The sequence below is a fragment of the Drosophila grimshawi genome, unplaced genomic scaffold (genome assembly GCF_018153295.1).
Source record: "Drosophila grimshawi isolate 15287-2541.00 unplaced genomic scaffold, ASM1815329v1 contig_1367, whole genome shotgun sequence".
In the NCBI taxonomy this organism is placed as follows: domain Eukaryota; kingdom Metazoa; phylum Arthropoda; class Insecta; order Diptera; family Drosophilidae; genus Drosophila; species Drosophila grimshawi.
In genome coordinates this window covers 3,647,056-3,665,668 of record NW_025062889.1, presented here as the reverse complement: position 1 = coordinate 3,665,668, position 18,613 = coordinate 3,647,056, and the positions used below count along the sequence as shown (strand labels likewise).

At 38.8% G+C, this 18,613-nt stretch overlaps 7 protein-coding genes across 9 annotated transcripts; 4 read left to right on the top strand and 3 right to left on the bottom strand.

Annotated features, from left to right (window-relative positions):
* The first annotated feature begins 85 nt into the window (after nt 1-85).
* Nucleotides 86-1,204, top strand: LOC6568899. Its single transcript, XM_001994955.3, has 4 exons — nt 86-405; nt 471-556; nt 823-955; nt 1,026-1,204. Exons 1-4 carry the CDS (start codon nt 297-299, stop codon nt 1,076-1,078), a joined length of 381 nt encoding a protein of 126 aa, XP_001994991.2. The 5' UTR covers nt 86-296; the 3' UTR covers nt 1,079-1,204.
* On the bottom strand, nt 1,184-2,000 carry LOC6568900 (extensin). The gene has a single exon (XM_001994956.3). It carries the CDS (start codon nt 1,911-1,913, stop codon nt 1,332-1,334), a length of 582 nt encoding a protein of 193 aa, XP_001994992.1. The 5' UTR covers nt 1,914-2,000; the 3' UTR covers nt 1,184-1,331.
* A 1,261-nt stretch (nt 2,001-3,261) lies between these two features.
* Nucleotides 3,262-5,236, top strand: LOC6568901. Of its 2 annotated transcripts, XR_006246881.1 has the most exons (8): nt 3,262-3,408; nt 3,470-3,558; nt 3,621-3,753; nt 3,823-3,927; nt 4,006-4,151; nt 4,225-4,304; nt 4,392-4,530; nt 4,596-5,236. XR_006246881.1 is itself a non-coding variant. In XM_043216164.1 (4 exons), exons 1-4 carry the CDS (start codon nt 3,285-3,287, stop codon nt 3,891-3,893), a joined length of 417 nt encoding a protein of 138 aa, XP_043072099.1. In that variant the 5' UTR covers nt 3,262-3,284; the 3' UTR covers nt 3,894-4,020. The 2 variants fall into 2 exon arrangements, 1 of the variants encoding a protein (XP_043072099.1); XM_043216164.1 differs by lacking the exons at nt 4,225-4,304; nt 4,392-4,530; nt 4,596-5,236 and having other exon boundaries at nt 3,823-4,020.
* On the bottom strand, nt 5,237-8,324 carry LOC6568902 (caspase-9). The gene is made up of 4 exons (XM_001994958.2): nt 7,082-8,324; nt 6,640-6,866; nt 6,393-6,574; nt 5,237-6,323 (listed from the first exon to the last, which is right to left on the bottom strand). The coding sequence occupies exons 1-4, from the start codon at nt 8,220-8,222 to the stop codon at nt 6,257-6,259; spliced, it is 1,617 nt and encodes a 538-aa protein (XP_001994994.1). The 5' UTR covers nt 8,223-8,324; the 3' UTR covers nt 5,237-6,256.
* Nucleotides 8,325-10,961: 2,637 nt separating this feature from the next.
* LOC6568903 (organic cation transporter protein) lies at nt 10,962-14,925 on the top strand. Its single transcript, XM_001994959.3, has 8 exons — nt 10,962-12,294; nt 12,771-13,358; nt 13,425-13,545; nt 13,648-13,741; nt 14,109-14,209; nt 14,265-14,345; nt 14,407-14,517; nt 14,573-14,925. Exons 1-8 carry the CDS (start codon nt 11,741-11,743, stop codon nt 14,678-14,680), a joined length of 1,758 nt encoding a protein of 585 aa, XP_001994995.1. The 5' UTR covers nt 10,962-11,740; the 3' UTR covers nt 14,681-14,925.
* Nucleotides 14,852-15,631, bottom strand: LOC6568904 (transmembrane protein 186). The gene has a single exon (XM_001994960.3). It carries the CDS (start codon nt 15,593-15,595, stop codon nt 14,951-14,953), a length of 645 nt encoding a protein of 214 aa, XP_001994996.1. The 5' UTR covers nt 15,596-15,631; the 3' UTR covers nt 14,852-14,950.
* Nucleotides 15,632-16,199: 568 nt separating this feature from the next.
* On the top strand, nt 16,200-18,334 carry LOC6570542 (aquaporin-11). 2 transcript variants are annotated; one of them, XM_001996734.2, is made up of 4 exons: nt 16,200-16,277; nt 17,037-17,224; nt 17,284-17,697; nt 17,789-18,334. In XM_001996734.2, the coding sequence occupies exons 2-4, from the start codon at nt 17,047-17,049 to the stop codon at nt 17,986-17,988; spliced, it is 792 nt and encodes a 263-aa protein (XP_001996770.1). In that variant the 5' UTR covers nt 16,200-16,277; nt 17,037-17,046; the 3' UTR covers nt 17,989-18,334. The 2 variants fall into 2 exon arrangements, with proteins under 2 accessions (XP_001996770.1, XP_032598041.1); XM_032742150.1 differs by having other exon boundaries at nt 16,211-16,277; nt 17,284-17,558; nt 17,789-17,939.
* The last annotated feature ends 279 nt before the right edge of the window (nt 18,335-18,613 follow it).

Below are 18,613 nucleotides of genomic sequence, written 5' to 3'. Positions count from 1 at the left end.
TTTGTTGTCCAGCCCAAAATTTCGTAAGCCTAAAAAAATAATGACTTGAATATGCAAACGATGAAATTTGAACAAGAAACGTGATCGGAATAAAATAAACAGCCAGCGCAATGAACATAATTGTTAGATGTATGTAAGTCAGGGTCAATGAGAAGAAGCCTGTGTCGAACGTGCTCGTTCAGAAACCTCATATTATATCAGTATCAGTTTGGTAATATCAATCTAGCCTACGATTTTAGTAGCAAATCTATTGTAAACATAATACAAGCGAAAACATATAGCTCGATTTCAACATCATGATTTATACCGACAACTGTTGCTGCTGCATCGAGTTGAAATGCGGCTGTATTATTATAGCCATAGTCGATGTGATCATTCGTGGCGCAGATCATTTCATTGTGGATCGTAAGTAGTGAATGCAATTTCCAGTGGCTCTATTTGTCGATATTTTCATATCTGTTCATTCTCAGGTGATTCTCTGCTGGGCTATGCAACAATACTAACAAGCGGACTCTATCTCATCAGCTGCATTGTACTCTTAATTGGCGCACTGCTGGTGGGTATTACTAAAATCTATATAGTTAGATAATACTAGCAGTGAACAAAGGTTCCAATTCCGATTCTTGTACGCAAAGTCTTAAAAATTCCGGTTGAACTTCCGATATTCTTGGAAACAGTTTTACGGTATTCGGTTACGTAATCATATCTTGATTTTTACGTTATTCTAAAACTAAATCGGTTCCAATTCCGATTCAAATTCAAGTTTGACACCCTGCTTTATACTCTTTAGTATTGCATAATCATCTCTCATTCCAATTGCAGTCCATACGCTTTTTACTGATACCCTATATGGTTGTCGCCCTCATACACATCATCATCTTGACTTGGGAATGCGCTTATGTCATCCTGGTGGATTCCTTTTATGATTTCGTATTGTTCGATGTGTTGCAAGCGGGTAGGCAAATTGAATATATATTTTTAGCGTAATATCTGTGGAGACTAATTGTATAAATGTCACAATTTAGTGTTTAGTTTATACTTCACACTGGTTGTCTATTCCTTCTACGATACTTTATAGCGCTGATCCGGGGGCTGATCGATAAAAGCTATAAGAAGATAAGAAAAGAACTTTCCAAGTGCCAGCTGACAGACTTTAAGCAGCTTTATTTATTATCAGTCATATTCAATTTAAATTTATGTTATTCGCTCAATAAAGTAAAAAATTATGCCCAGCGTATCTTTAAGATGGATTTGTTTAATAACAAGAAACTCAACTACAACATAAATAATATTTACACATGTCTTGTTTTGAGTTTTTTTTTTTTTTATCACTAGAACTGCTCGTCGAGGGTGCGTGGTGCTGGCGGTGCACCATATTCATCGGCGGGCGCTGAGGCAGGTGGCCCGTATTGTGGTGCTGGCTTCTGTTGCTGTTTGTACTTAATGAAATAGACCTCCGGCTTGCTGGGCTCCGTCGGCTCTGGCGACGGCAGAATGACGGGCAACTGCTCCTCGGGCTTCTTTACGAGCACATAGACCAAGGTCTTGTGCTCATCCTGCACCGGTGGTGGCAACACCTGACGCACTGGTGTCGGTGGATTTGGTGCCTTGATGAATATGATCTTATAGTGCTTCTTGGGCACCGTTGTCTGTATGGGCGATGAGGCCGGATAGTATTCCGGCTCCTCGGGCGGCACATGCACATAAACGTTCTTGGTGACAATCGACTCGGTCTTGGGTGGACCATAAAATGCAGCTGGTGCGCCATAAGATGGTAATGGCTGTTGCGGCGGTGGTCCGTAATCCTTTTGTGGTGCCGACGGCGGTGGTGCGCCATAGCGTGTCCTTGGTGGCTCCGGACGTGCACACACAATGCCCACCAGGACGAATAACAACGCCACTTGTAATTTCATTGTATCTGTAACTGTATCTGTATCTGTATCTGTTCAGCTCGATGGCTCGCTGTCGAATGACTCGATTGTCTCAGGTCATCGCTGCATTATATATATATATATATATATATATATTTTTTTTTTGTTGGATCGTATCGTGATTTTTTTGTTTGCTTGCCTGTTTTGTTTGTTTGTGTAACCCGCATTTTATTTTGTAGCGAAGCGAACTCTTTGCATAATATTTCTGATGGCTTCCCAATCCGTTACGGAGGCGTCATCATTGTCACCGCTTGCCGTTTCGCATACAAAATGAGTTTCGAATCGAATCGTTTTCGATATTGAAAACGAAATTGCAAACACACAAAACAGTGCAACCCACTAACTGACTCCGCCCCACCCCGTTAACCACTCGATTTGTTGGGCCGGGCACGTTCTGTGCCTTTTCTGGACTTCCCGGCCTTTTTTCTGTCTGCTGCTATTTGCCAAAATCAAAACCAAAAAAAAAGAAAATCGAAAAAACAAATTAACAAGTCGACTGTGTTACGTGTTTTTAATATGCTTGTTATTTATGATATAACATCTGTTGGTGGGTGGGTAATGATCGAAAATACCGTTGCTAGGCCATGGACGGTCATTGCAACCGATTTTCAATATGATATTTTTTTATATTGTTTTTGAGGCCTACGCTGAAGTATGCTAAACTCATTACAGGCTGCCGCATTAAGAGCTGATTTATATACTATAATCGTATTAAAAAATCATATTTTTTTAGTTGGTTTTACTTTTAGATAACGTTTTTTTCTATATCCTTGCAGAGGATATTGTAATTTTTGTCGGGAAGGAGACGTCTCCGTTTCCACACAGCATAACTAAGCCCTCCGCCTTAAAGCTATATATTTAGCTGCCATAGGAACGATCGGTCGACTGATGATTTCTTGTAGGAAAAGTTAACCGGATCAAATTTGCTAAGTACAAATTTTCCTTCAATTTTGGATTATGATATCATATAGGTTACATAAAAATGAGCAATCGTCGTCAAGTTTAGGGTATGTAATATTTGGCTTGCTTAAAATAGTTAGCTTTTCGTGTTTTCTTTTAATTATTGACAACACTTCCCATAAATCCACAAAAATAAAAATAATGATATTTGTATAAATTTATATACATATATATATATATATATATATATATATATATATAGTATAGTATAAGGTTTTAATCACACATCGTCTCAACACTTTTTGTTCTGTCAAAAAGTACAATTACTCCATATTTGTTGTCAATCTTTAGTAAGTTTAACTTAAATTATATACACAATTTATATACAACACAAACTTAAAATTTGCAAAGAGGTATCCGATTATTAGCATTAACTTTGGTGGCAGCTGCAAGATGATCTATTTGCAATATTGTTGCTTCTGCATCGATTTGCGCCTTGGCACCTATATTGTAGCCGGCAGCGATATATTGATGGATTTACTATTCGGTATTTTCATAGCAATATTTGGCGAGTCGGGTGAGTCGATAAATGCTGATCTCAAAATGACTTAACTTATATATATATATATATTTGTTAGGCATACCCGATCTGGGCCACAAGCTGTTCTGCGTATTTATGCTGGTGCATCTGGTAAGCACCATATTGTTATTGTATGGCGCTTTGAAGGTAAGTGTTCAGTATCAACTCTGTGCAATCTATGCAGTGTTATATTAATTAATAACTGGCAGCTACGTCCGGGCTTAATGCTGCCCTATATAATAGTCACATGTATCAAGGTGCTGGCAATGGTTATACTACTCATAGCAGACATAATACTACTTATCTGGATACCAGTTATAGTGATCTATGTGGTTATGTTTTGTAAGTTGCGCAAAGTTATAAGAAAATATATGTATACTTATATTGTATATTATATATATGATTTTACAGTTATTGGTCTGTATTATTGGCTGGTCGTTTATTCGTTTTATGCAGCCCTGGGCGGCGATCTGTTCATCTAAAGAGGAGCGTTTGCAGCATTTCAAATTCTAATCTGTATGTCAACTACTTTGCCCTAACCATCATGACAAATATATACCGAAATATATATATACACAATTATATTCAATATAGAAAATTTTAAGTAATCCAAAAAAGCCGGGAAGTAACAATGGTCCGTGTGAAAAATTGTTGCTTTTATCTAAGCTTGCGGCGTGGTTGTTTTGTTATTGCCGTCATCGATATGATTTTTAATATTATTCTTGTCGCGTTTGCTCCTGGTAAAATATCAATGTTGTCTATCGAATTGTATTCATCTTTATCTTATTTTTAAATTCTGCTTTTTTCAAACAGAACAATTCGCACAAACTGAACAGGCAATGGCAATTTGCCACTGCATCGGATGTGTCATGCTGCTGATCGGGGCATTCTTTGTAAGTGCAACAGCCAACAACAAATGATGTGGCCAACAACACAATGTATAGTCTGCTTAGAGGTTTTTTCTTTGATTTTCGTTTCAGCAATCAACGGTACTCCTACTATTCTATTTAATCACGTGTTTCGTCAACACCACCATCGATATCGGTGTCATAATTATGTCTGCCCTGGACTATGGGCCGTCTAGCTTATATGTGATTATCTTGGGAGTCGCCATCGTATGTAAGTTCTCAAAACTAACTGTTCAGTTCAAAAATGAGATTCCCATTCACATTTTTATCTTTCAGGCTGGAGCTCTTATACATGGCTCGTTGTATATTCGTATTATCGTCTAATTAACTCTCGAGATGACGAGACAACTTATTAATGATCGATTTAAGCTTAACGTAGAATCTGTGATATTTCATTTATTTTCTCATCTGCGTACGTCTCATGCGAGAACAGATAAAATATCATTCATTTTATGACAAATAAATGGATACATATAACTTGGCCACCCCTATAAAGAAAATAGAACGATGAACCACTTGTTCAGTTGGGTAATGAAAATGCTTCGCAGAAGACTTAATTGGTGTCTTTATGGACCAACTTTCTTACATCACGCCTAAGACATAACCCACTTTAGTATATACTTGTGTGCTCCTTGAGACTGTTGTTAATCGATTCATAATTCAAAAAATAATGGCATACCATGGCATCAGTCTCGAAATTTCCCGACCTCTGAGCTCCCTGGCAAGTCTGCACAATTAGTATTATCTTGACCGCAGCTGTATATGTGAGAAAAATGACGCTTCCACTGAAGTCTTATCAATGACGCTCAATACTCAATACTTTGATACTGAAGGTTTCGGTCGACTCTCTCTTGTTGTTATTATCTTGACGATATTTAAAAAAAAAGTCTCTATCATTAAAAAAAACGTTTAACAAATATCAGTATTATCACTTTTTGTGCTTTTATTATATCAAATTTTGAACTAAAACGCATAAATATTGTATAATAAAAAATTAAGCAATGCTCACACACACAGATGATGTCCTGAATTGTCTTTGGTCCATGTGTGTAATTTCTCAGAACTAAAATGAGCTTCTCTTTCAGATTTTAGTCTTTCAGGCTGGAGGTCTTATACGTGGCTCGTTGTGTATTCGTATTATGGTGTAATTAACCCTCGAGATGACGAAACGATTTATTGATGATCGATTTAAGCCTAACTTGGAATCTGTGATATTTAATCTATTTTTCTATTCTGTATGTGTGAAAATAGTTAAAATACCATTAACTGTTGTATAAATAAATGTGAGAATGCGATAAGATAATCGACTTTGTTGCTGTAATAGTTCATGTTGGCTGCCAGCTAAACCTATATCTCGTTGTTATCTGTTTATGATTTACAATTATGAATAACTATTTGTGTCCTTATCTGGGCTCTCTGGATCTCAGAAATATTCAGTTTGCTTGCAGTCTTCAAAACATAAAGTTTACTTTAGATGCACTGTCTCGAAGTCGGCTCAAATTATTTCAGGAGTACCGCAGGAAAGTCATCTTGGCCTCTTCACGGTGTTTATAAATGACTTGTCATCTGTTATAAGTCTCTCTCTGGGATGCTGATAATGCCATTGATAATGGTGAAATTTATTCTTCTAAGTTAATCAGCCAACATAATTTTGTAGCTCCGATCAGAAATACAAGGAAATTTATGACTCTCTCTTTCTCTCTCTCTCTCTCTCTATTTCACCTATTTAAGATTTTATGCTCAAACTATAATGAGTTTTTCCCTTAATAAGTTGTATTTCTTCTATTAAAACTGTAGTGTTATGTCATTTGTCTAGCAACTCTTGATCTTAGCAGGACCAGGCTTCGTGTCGTTGTCAACTTCCAAGGGTTAGTTGGGAATCTCGCAAGGAAAGGGCACACTCCTAATATATAAGTATATTCTAAATGGCAGCCTGCTTAGACGTAATCTCCAAACACGTATTTAGTGGACATTGTGCTGGTGACGGACGGAACTTGACCATCCCTATAAAGAAAGAAGAACGATGAGCCACTTGTTCAGTTGAGTAATGCAAATGCTTCGCAGCAGACTTACTTGGTGTAGCTCTGAACCAAATTTCTCACAACCCGCATAAGGCTTTCAATGTCCACATTTGTTTCATTGATGAGGACCTCGCACAGCGTTTGAATGAAGGGAGTGCCGCTATTAAGGCGATAGGAGACATAACCCTCGTAGGTGCTGTAGCACTTTAGTATATCCTTGGGTGCTCTTTGAGGCTGTTGGAAAGTGTGGTTTGTTGTTGTTGTTAATCGAATCATAATACATAAAATAATAGTATTACCTGTATGGCATCAGTCTTGAACCTTCCCGTCTCCTGAGCACCCTTGCAGGCCTGCACAAAGAGTATTTTCGGTTTGTCCTGCAGTGTTCGATTCCGCAGCAGGGGAAAGATGATATCGTCATTCAGATTGTATTCGCCATCCTTGGCGGCAATTACATCATTGCGGTTTCCATGACTCAGTATGACAAGGACCAGCGCGGAGCGATCATCGTAGTTTTTCTGTTCCACTGCGAATAGTCAGTTGAGGGAAATCAGTGAGACGGAAAACGGAATCATTAACCAATTGAAATTCAGAATCATTAACCAATTGAAATTCAGAATCTAAACTGAAATCTTAATCGAAATGCAATATTCTTGAAGAAGCAATAACTCGAACTGATATTATTATAATTATATTTCGTTTTGACACCCTTTCTTTTGAATGCTTCTAAAGATGACTTACATTTGCGCACTTTGTTATTGACCTCCTTAACTGTTGCATTCTTAATGACTTCCACATTGCATTTAAGCTTCCGGAAGGTGTCACCCAAGGCTTTTACATCCTCGGCACTGCCTTCACGATATTCAGCGTTATTGTCAAATTTCTCCTGATTAAAAATGATCACCTCGGCTGGCTTTAGCTTTTTCTTGGGTGTTGCCACAACTTTGGTTGGCGGTAGGTTAGCTGTCATCGTGGGCTTCAGTACACCATGTGCATCATGGGAGCTGGCAATACTTGCCGAGCGTGATTTGGGCACCGCTCCACTACTCCTGGGATTCAGACTGATAAAGGGTGGAGGCACAGTCACCTTGGGTGTCGAAAGCGTTGGCCTGGTCACTGTTGGTTTAATTGTTATGGTGCTGCTCAGAGTGGGCTTACTGAGGCTTGAGCTGCTCACAGTGGGCTTACTAAACACTGAGCTGGTGATAGTGCTGCTCGTCTTATTGGCATAGGGCGACACATAGGTGGTGGCATCGACTGGCTTCAGGGCAAATGGCGATACATATGGCTTAGAGATAGTTGTTGTTGTTGTTGTTGAGTTTGTTTTTGGTGCCCAGCTGGTTTTCTGGGTGGGTTTCAGCACCACGCGCTTCGCCTCCACATGCTGGGTAAAAGTGCGTCCCTGTTTCTGTGACACGGTCGTCTGCTCCATGCGGACTAAGGTGTTGGAGCGTCTCGCATCTGACACATTGTGTTTAAATGATGGCGTCGAACGTAATGCGACCCCATTCAGACTGGATGGACTCATACGCTTTGCGCCCGATGTTGTCGTTGTTGTTGTTGTTGTTGCCGTTGCAGTGCCACCATTCATACGCAACTGCGCCATGAGCTCTTCCAGTTCGGCCGGATTTGGTGTGCGACGCGTTATCATTTCGGTAACTCGCGCCTGCTGGCGATGCGTCACCGTTTGACGTGTGGACGTAAAAGTGACCGTATTCTTATTGCTATCGAATATCGTTGAATTCTGCACAGCCGTGTTTGTTGTTTCCGTTGCGGCGCTCGTCGTATTAACTCGGGTGCGTGGATCCTGCCGGGCCAGTGCCTGTCGATCGGTGCTGAAGCCCCCGTCGTCGGTGGATTTCTTTTTACTCCACCAACCCATTGTTTTCGCTTTCTCTCTCGCGCTCTCTCTCTCTCTCTCTTTTCCTGTCTTTGTCTCCAAAGTAGGCCGCGCAGCGTTGCGTCCGGTTCAACGTTCTCAAAGACACTGAGCGCTTTTGTAGCTTTTGCTTTTCGGCGATAAGACTACAAGCGAACGTGGGATTCACTCTCATATTCGGTTTTCGCTCTCTTTTCTTGCTGTTTAAGAGTCTGTCAGCAACTCTTTTCTGTGATTACTCATACGCAGAGCGTTATCAATGCTGCTAATAGCATCAAATCTATTTACCTGTGGGTAAGCCCCCATTTCAGCAGTGCCTGGCATTAAATAGACTTCAATCGGAAGCATTATTTACACATATAATTATATTCAAGAAAATTAACTATCATTACTGAAAGATGTGTATAGCAAGACCAATTTTTATTTTACTCGAACTTTCTGTCAAAGTTGTCTCTGTAACTCAATCAATATGTTATATGTATATATTTTACATTTATTTTAATGTTTGGGGTATTTGTGGATGATGTTAGTGAAGTTTGCCAGTAACTTTATCTCAATTGTTTTAGACACATGTACACAGTTTCATCATACATACATACAGTTGCGGTTAAGCTAATAGTGATGGTACTTCATAAAATGAAATTTCTCAATAATTGTGTAGCTCCTTTCATAATCTAATCGATTCAGTGAACAATTACATATCTAGTTTTAAAAAACATACTTTAGCCTCAGGGAAAGCAGAGATGTGATAAATTTCAACAATTTATCTATATATCAATCTTCAGTATTGATTGCCAATATTTTCGAAACATGTTATTATTTTGACCGCAGCTGTACAAATGAAAAAGTACCGCCTTATCAACCGGTTTCCGGGTTATATATATACATACATAGTTGTTAGTTAGTTGTTCCAAAGTTAACGCTAAAAAAGTTGAGGTTCAACTAGCCATTTGTGAAAATTATTCACACACCTCTTCCCAGTCAGCTTACAGAAAATAACCACACAAGAAATAACTACTTTAAAAAGAAATCAACTAACCTTTTAGTATGTATGTTTTTAACCTTTGTATATAGCCAAATATAATTAATAATAGTCGAAATAAATCATCTGTTTATGCATGACAAAGCACTGACAGAAATCACCTGATCAACAAATCCATATCTATTTATAAACTACTGAAGACCACTTACCTTGCGATATGATCGTAGCAGAAATAATTGAAAGAAATGCAACTTTTGTGAGGCATTTTCAGTTTTCTTTGTTTATTTTCGTTGAAAACTGAAGCTCTTTTTGGTTTGCGACCAAATCCCAATTTCCAAGAACTTATAAAACAAAACAAAACGATCAAAAGCACAATAAACAAATAATAAAAATGCCGCTCATAAGCAACGCTCTTTAAAGAGCAACAACTGCCGCGCTCGCTCCCTCGCTCTCTTTGCGCTCTCTTGCTCTCTGCGCAGCGCTCTCTTAAAAGGCATTTCATTGATTTTCTGTAGCGGCATTTTCATGCATGATTTTTAATGGCATGCACTCAAGAACAAAAACAATAACAATGACAAAAGCAAAGGAAAGCTCTCTGTTGTGCTCAGATGTTGTGTTGACGCTTTTCGAATTGTTAGTGCTGCGACAGACATAGAATCGTGCGGAGAGTTGGCGACAACAATTTGTTTTTTATTTTAATTTAAAGCGAACTTTTCCAAGAAAATTAAACAACAGGTGACAAATGTTTCGGGCTTAATCGCGTGTGATAAAAATAAATTATATCAAAATCAGATTTAAGTGTGATTTGCTTAAATCAAATCGTGAATTTGACAACCGCTTGTGAAGTGAAGTTAGGTGATAAGATAAGATGACAATGCCGGCTTATCAATTTGGTGCAATAATGCAAGCCAAGCAGATAACCTTGAGAAGACAGCTTAAGGCCACAGCCTATAACCCCCCTTTAAGATGGATTTTGCGTTTTACTTTGTAGCAATAATAACAATAATAATAAAATATTTTTAAAAAAATCGAAGGCCAACAAGCTGCCAATTTTCCCATTCATATATGGCTCATGCATTTCAAATGTGCTGGAAATGCAATTCAGCGAGCCATCGTTGAAATAAAATGCCAAACAACAATTATTAATTTTACAATATCAAAAGTCCAATATTGATTAATTGAGGTGACCAGTTTCAAGCAACTTAATTGGTGCTTCAGTTTTTCAATAATTGGAATTGCCATTTTCAATGACTTCATCATAATTATAATAAATTCATAGTTTTCAATCACATTTTCACATGAATTTCGTCAATCGTTATCATCAATCATGATGGAAGCTTGTCTGCGGTCAGCATACTTCAAAGCGCGACTGTGGCATGCAACAATTTGCATCAATTGGCATAGATTGCATGCTCCTTAACAGACATGCAACTTTACCAGCTGAGATCCATTTCGGATCTGCGATCGTGTTCAGTGCTTATAATTGTTCTGATGCCCAAGAAGTTCAATTCCACTCAATTTACATCATTATTCAGCAGAGTAACGTAAAAGCAATTCAAATGCGTTAACTAGCTAAAAACCTGTTGTTAGCAATTGCCTTGTTATCTTTATGCAAACTGTAAATGATATAGGTTTTTAAATTTTATTGACTATTTTGTTGTGATCTTAAGTGGTAAATAAGTGTAATTTTTATTATCTTGAAAAAAATAAACTTTTTTAATAATTTTTCTTACAAAACATTGAAAAACAAAAAAAAAAAAGTAAGCGTTTCACGGCGAAAATTTTGCTGAGTAAAACACAACTCGACGTCACGTAATCAGTTGGAGATACCCCAATCGTATATGCACACTCACGCTCACACACACATACACACACACAATTTGTATTCTAATTTTCGTATCCGCTTAGAGGGGTTTTATTCTCGGCACGAGGAATACTAAGTACAAATTTAAGTTTGCATCGTTTTTCAGATTTAAAACTAACCACAGCTTTAAATCAATCATTTTTTGAAAAGTACAATGTTTTTTATGCCCGTAAGCATATATATTCTTGATCAGCATCAAAAGCCGAGTCGATCTAGCCATGCTTGTCCGTCTGTATGAAGAAAGGGCTGTCAGAGACTAGACAGACTTAGAATTTTGAATATAATTTATCGATAACATATAGCTAATATCGATGAAAATCGAAAACAATAAAAGTGGCAATCGTAAAAATATTGCCTGATAGTATTAAAGTATACCAAATCTGCACATAGAACTATAAACATTTCAATAAGATCGGCTAGGAAACGCAGATTTTGTTAACCAAAAGGTGTTTTTATACTGAACTATGTGTTTGGGGTGTCTGCTAGTCGAGTTGATTTATTATTCCCTGTATATTTAAGAGGATCCCGGTAGAAAGAACAAGAGCGCGTGTCCGATCACAAAAGATCGATCGATTTATCGGACAGGTGGCAACGCCACGCAATATCAGCATTTTGAAAAACAAAAAAGATAAACACAACAAAAAACTGTTGATTTGATTCCGAGCGCTTGCGAGCATGGCCGAATCAGTTGCTGCGATGGACTTTGACGAGATACTCACGCAAATTGGTGAATTCGGTCTCTATCAGAGAGTCAACTATTTACTCATCTGCCTGCCAGTGCTATTTGCGGCTGCGAACAGTTTGTCGTATGCATTTACAGCCGGCACACCAAAATACCGCTGCCGCATCGAACAATGCGACGATGAGGATGAGGATGATGAGGAGCAATTGGCACAATATCAAACCGATTGGCTGGATGTGGCTATTCCAGGCACGAGAGATAAGCACGGTTATTTCACACCCAGCGATAGTTGTTTGCGCTTTGCTACCAATGAGAGTGAAGAGTTCGGTGTGCAACAGTCGGCAACAACATGCGATGCTTCGATGTTTCTGCCACAACACAAACCCGAACGATGCCGGCAATTTGTTTACGATATGAGCGAACACACAATTGTCCAGGATTGGCAGCTGACGTGCAAGGAGAATGCCTGGAAATTGGCCTTTGTGGGCACCACACACTTTGCCGGTCTCGTCGTGGGCACGGCGCTTTTTGGTTACCTTGCGGATCGGTGAGTAAATTTCCATTTAAATATCGATACATTATCGATACACATGCTGCATTGAGAGCAATAGAGAGCTCCAATTGAAAAGAGAAACCTTGCTATTGAGTCCGTTTAAAAGCAATATCTGCTCTTTATGTGAATTTAACTGGATTCCTATTCGTCCTATACTATATTATTCCTATACTTCGTATTGTTTGATAATATTTCTTTTCCAAACGTTTTTCTTTCTATCCACGAGTTTAGTCATTTGGCTATTTATTTTTTCGCTCCTTATTAGCATTTTACTTTGTGGTATTACTGCATTTTTATCTGGGTTTCGCCAATCCTTGCAATAAAAGTTCGACCATTTTACATAGTTTGAATACCTCCATATTTATAATATCCTATATTATTATATTTGTTTTTATTTATTTTTCTTTTTTTCCATTTTAAATTTGTACTAAACACTCCTAAGCATTCCTTGCATAATCTCACAATAACAGATTCGGACGTAAGCTGATCTTCGTCTTCTGCACCATCTTCATGGGCTTAACGGGCATTGGTCAGGCTCTGGCCTGGGATTATTCCAGTTTTTTGGGCTTTGCACTACTGAATGCTGTGGGCACATCCGGCGTTTATCCGTTGGCCTTCATAATTGGAGTGGAAATGGTTGGACCACGCAAACGTGAAATGACCTCGATTGTGCTCAACTATTTCTATGCGGTGGGCGAGGCGCTGCTTGGTCTGGCTGCCTGGTTGCTGACCAATTGGCAGGCATTGCAATTGGCCCTCTCCATACCGCCGCTCTTCTTTGTCGTCTATTTCTGGCTGGTGCCGGAATCGGTGCGTTGGCTCCTGGCGCGCAATGAGCACGAGAAGGCGGGCACAATTATACGGAAAGCGGCGCACGTTAATCAGCGGGAACTTTCCCTCGAACTTTTGGCAAGTTTCAAGCAGCAGCAATTGGACACAACGGATGCAAAGCAGTCGCAACAGCTGCAGCCAGAGCAACGCCAGATTTGGCCATCTGTCAAACAGGTGTTCGCCTCGAATACGCTAATCTGGCGTTATACGAATCTGCTGTTTATATGGTGCGTATTTAATAAACAGTTCTTTGACCAGTTTTCCCAGATGGAGTACAATTTCTATTATTGCAGGGCTGTCAACGCCATTGTTTTCTATGGACTCTCGCTGAACTCGACCAATCTGAGCGGCAATAAATATTTGAATTTTGCCTTGGTCTGCCTAATTGAAATACCCGGCTATTGTTTGGCATGGGTGTGTTTTTAGTTTTCATATACAAAAGATTGCTCTATGTATATATATACATATATATATATCTTCCTCTCTCTCTCTCTATATCTGGCAAACTAAAAATAGTTGTGTCTACGCAAGTTGGGACGCCGTCTGGCATTATCCGGCTCCCTGATGCTCTGTGCCATCACGTGCGCAGCCAGCGGCTATTTGACCACGGGTAGGTTAAATCATTATCCATTTCATTTGCATATTTATATCTTACGTTCAATCTTTCTTGCATGCCTACTAAGTTTTTGTCGATAAGAAAAGACGTAAAGTGTTTTGATCTTAGTGTGTGGAAAATTGTATTAAACAGAAAGTCATTCTAGATTTACGGTTAATTAGTACACAACACGTTCCGGGTTTCGATCTATTATGCAAAAAATGTAAAGTGACTGTAACCAATTTGTTAATTCATTCAAGTCGTGTACTGCAATTTATTTCATTTTATGACTTGATGGCATATTTAAGTTTTCCACACACAGTTTCTAACTGATTATAAACAATTCAAAAAATAAAGAAACACATTTCAATTTGTAAAACAGGTGCAAATTGGCTAATTGTAACGCTCTTTTTATTGGGGAAACTGGGCATTACCTCATCGTTTGCAGTCATCTACACGTATACGGCGGAAATGATGCCAACGGTTCGTATATATAGAAAATATAATCACAATGCATTGAATACATTTATATTTGCAGGTTATACGTAGCGGAGGTGTCGGCGTTATGTCCACCTTTGCACGCTTTGGTGCGATGCTGGCACCCTTTGTCCCACTACTGGTAAATCTTACTATTTTTACTTATATTATTAATTCTTATATAAACCTCTTACTTCCCCCAGGGCAGCTACTATGAGCCTTTGCCGCTGCTGCTGTTTGGCGTTGTCTCAATGTTGGCCTCAATTTTGTCGCTGCTGCTGCCCGAAACATTTCACAAGAAGCTGCCCGATACGGTCAGTTTACACACTCTATATAATATATATCTATATTAAACATTTATTTTGTTAGGTTGTCGAGGCCATTGCATTGGGCAAGGAAATGGAGCCGGTGTCGGTGGAGAGTGCGGACAGCTCGACAGCATTGGGAAATAATGTACAACATGAGTCCATCATTTAAGCATGCGAATTTAATAGTATTGTTAACTCTTTTAGTACAAAGCACTAGTAGTTATTTAGTTAATCGTATATATATATATATATATACATATATATATATATATTCAATTTGTACTTAGCTGTAAACCAAAACTTAAAATGTAGATCAGATTTTTAATTGCCTCCTTCGAGAGTTACTTTAACTTTTTGTATCACCCTTTTTATTTGTAAACTAAAAATATTAAAATATGCATTTGTTTATGACTATTGACAATGCTTTCAGCATTTCTCGTTATTGCTGGCCGAAGAGACCCTCAAATAAAAGTGGATCGGTGATGACGCCAAAACGATGCAGCAGCTTGAAACGCAGCTTGTCATCGTTGCGCAGACAGATGGGCTGATAGAAGCCACCCAGCCGCCTTGTGCTGTGTGGTTCCCAATCCGGCAGCAGGTCCTCAATATCAACCAGTTGTTCTTTGCGCCTGCCCCAAAAGTCCACATAGGCCAGCCTCAGCTGATCCTGATGATCATTGATGTAGATGAAACCAATTATGTTTCGGGCCACATAGCTGCCCAGGGAGAGCGTCACCAGGCCACTAACGCCAATCGCTGCATAGATGCCCAAGGCATCCTCTGACACCTGACCGGCTTGTTGCAGTGCAAAGGCTAGTGGTGTTCCAGCCACCGTGACAATGGCCTGATAAACCTTTAGACGATTAAATGCAGCAATCAGACGTATTAGGGGTAGTTTATATATGGGACGCCATTCCGTAAAGCCAACTTCTAATTTAGATTTCAGATTTCTCTCTGTTGTTGTTGTTGCGCTTTCCGTGAGTGGCGTGCTTGCATAGCACCGGCTGCTAATGCTGCTACAGCTGGTCACACAATATGACAGTGGCAATTTGATGGCACCTGATCTGCCTAATCGTTGTAGCATTGTAAATTGTTGTTTCTATGTTATAAATTTTGCATAGATTATGGTTTTGTTTATATAAATACGCCACTCACTTGTTGTTGTTTGGCAGCTGTCAGTTAAACAGCTGTGCTTGCTTTTTAACTCGAAATGGCACTGTTCAGCGTGCACTGTTATCGATCATTTAAAACGCTGTTGTTGGTCACACACAATATGTCACGTTATACTCAAAATGGCACGTTACATTCAAAATGGAAAGTTAAATTCAAAATGGAACTGTTAGGTGTGCACTGTTATTGATCGTTTAAAAAGCTTTTATAACGTATAAATTAAAAAAACAAACTCAAGTATGCTAATTTTTAATTAAGTGAAAACTTAAATTTTAAAACTGGTCAGACCGGTCAGATCTATTCGTCGACATGCGTAAGACAGCAGAAAAGAGTGCTAACTGAGCTTTTGGATGTCAGCTGTTTGTCTGCCTGTTTATGTCGTAATTATAATTAACGTGAGCTTGCTGAGCATTCAAGCATTGAGCATTGAGCACTAAGCATTTGTTTAATAATAGACCCACCAGATGAGCGAGATCACAGCCCAGAGCAATAATTTTATTGAGGCGTTTGCTCAGTCTTTGTCGAGAGCCCGCTTATATTGTATTAGGGGCCTTCTGTGCCGGTCGCTTTTGGCCAGTTAAAAGCCAATTTAGATAGTATGTATTCTGTTCAAATCAAGTGAAATGTAATTGTAAGCAGATATGAAATAAAATGAATTTGAAAGTTGAGACAACATAACTCAAATAAACTCATAAAGACTAAAGTTACCGAAATTTCAAAGATTCCAAAGACAATTATGGTCTAATGCGCAATAGCAAATATGGTTTTGTTAAAAATATAATTCAAAAATTCGCCACTAAAGGTTAAGTAACACCTCAGCTAATCAATACAAAAAAAAAGACACTTTGAATTGATATTTGATTGTCACTTTCTGTTGTTTAACAAGCTGCAAATATTTTTAGCACATTTTTGGCGTGCTGCGAATTCGAAAATAGTTTTCAACTATGTTTTGTTGGTCTGTTTGTGAGTGTGCTGTGTATGTGTGTGTGCGTAATATGTTTCTTCTTTTTCACAAAAAAAAAAAAAATATATATATATATATATGCAGCATGCATGTAAATATATTTGTACACATCAAAGAAATAAAGAAAAACCAAAACAAAATAATGCAATTTTTTACTGTGCAAAATATAGACGAAATCTGTCAATTTGGATATAATGCAGAATCCTTATAGGTGAATTCAGTCAGCTATATTTTAATAGAATTGCACAAAAATGTCAAATTTACAATGAGCTTCTCAAAATTAAGAAAGATGGCCGATCATAGGCACGAAAAACTGGGAATGTTATAGAGTCATCCAAGTTAGCTAGTGATTATTCAGTAAAATTCATTTTTGATTTTTCTCTGGCACAAGGAGGATCAGCATGTCGCTGACATCGCTGGGCATCAGCGCTGGCTTCATGGTCGGCTGCTGCATTGCGGCACAGATTGCGCGTCGGGTGAGTCGAAGACTGCTGAACAGCGATGGAATTGTGCCCGTGCTGATGAACGAGGCCATTGCCGCTGCCGAGTTGTGTGCCTGCTGCTTTGAGCTGATCATCGGTGAGATTGTAGAATCAAAATGAAATTCAATCATTATTTCAATTGAGTAACAAAAACAGTTGCTGATAACTTTGGTGTGGCTGCCTATGCCATCTTTCTGTTCCTGCTGACCGTGTGGTGGGGCAAGGTATGGGGCGATGCCTCTGCCTGTCCGTACACCCACATGGAGGATGTGTTAGAGGGTCGCACCACCTTCAAGGAGATGGCTCTGCGCACCTGGGCTGAACTGATGGGCGGCTGTTGTGTTTATCGCATCGTGCAGGTCTTCTGGTGGCTGGAATTCGCCGAGACGCACAAGGGACGCGCCTTCGAGGAGTGCAATGCTGATCTGCAGGTTAGTCCCTATCTGGGCGCTGCCATTGAGGGCGTGGCAACGTTGCTGTGCCGTCTGGCATCGAAGACGATCAGTGTGCAGGAACCAAAGTTTAGTAGCTATATTGATTCGTTCATTGGCACCAGTTTGGTGGTCGCTGGTAAGTCCTGGCCCGTTTGCCACGTGGCTTTCCAACTACTGTCATATTCTCTCAAAAAAAGTTTACGCTTTTAATTATGCACTGCTTGCAGCTTTCAATTTCTCCGGCGGCTATTTCAATCCGGTGCTGGCCACGGCTCTCAAATGGGGCTGTCGCGGTCACAGCAATCTAGAGCACATCATTGTCTATTGGATTGGCGCCTGTCTCGGCGCACTGCTCTCGGTGCCCATCTTTAAGTTGGCCGTCGTGCGACGCTTCCTTTTGGGTGAGGAGAAGCCCAAAAAGGAGTAGACTGACACCAAAGCAAGAAAAGAATGCTCATAGCTCATAGTTATATTCAAATTGTAAGCTTATTTATTTATTTATTTTGTTTTAGTATTAAAAAAATACTAAGTTATCGCAATAAATGCAATAATCAAATAACTATCGAAATTTACAACAGTTAATTTATCGATCATTTATATTGTTCTCGCGCGAGATTTATTTAGATTGAAAACTGCATATTGAAATGTTAATATTAATTCGATATAAAGTGTTCTTTTACTTAATATCAAATCATGTTAATTTGCACCTATTGTCAAATCGAATAATTTGAATAAATCAGTTATATTATATCGGGAAAATAATTAAGTCAAAATGCTTAGCGGTTATCCATTTTGTGGCATGGAATGGCAAATGTATTGGTAGTTGTTGGTTCTAAATAATATTTTCAGTTAAACAAAAAAGCAAAACTCAAAGTAAGATAAGGAACATATTCTTAGTTTGAATTAATTTTCAGATATTCCAATCATCGGCAGCAGCAACATTAGATTCATCCAGAGGCGGAGCAGCAACAGATTCATTATTATCACTTCTTAGAAGCCTTCTATGCATTCTGGTAAAGCATTCTTGTTTACAATATAAAACATTTTTTTAA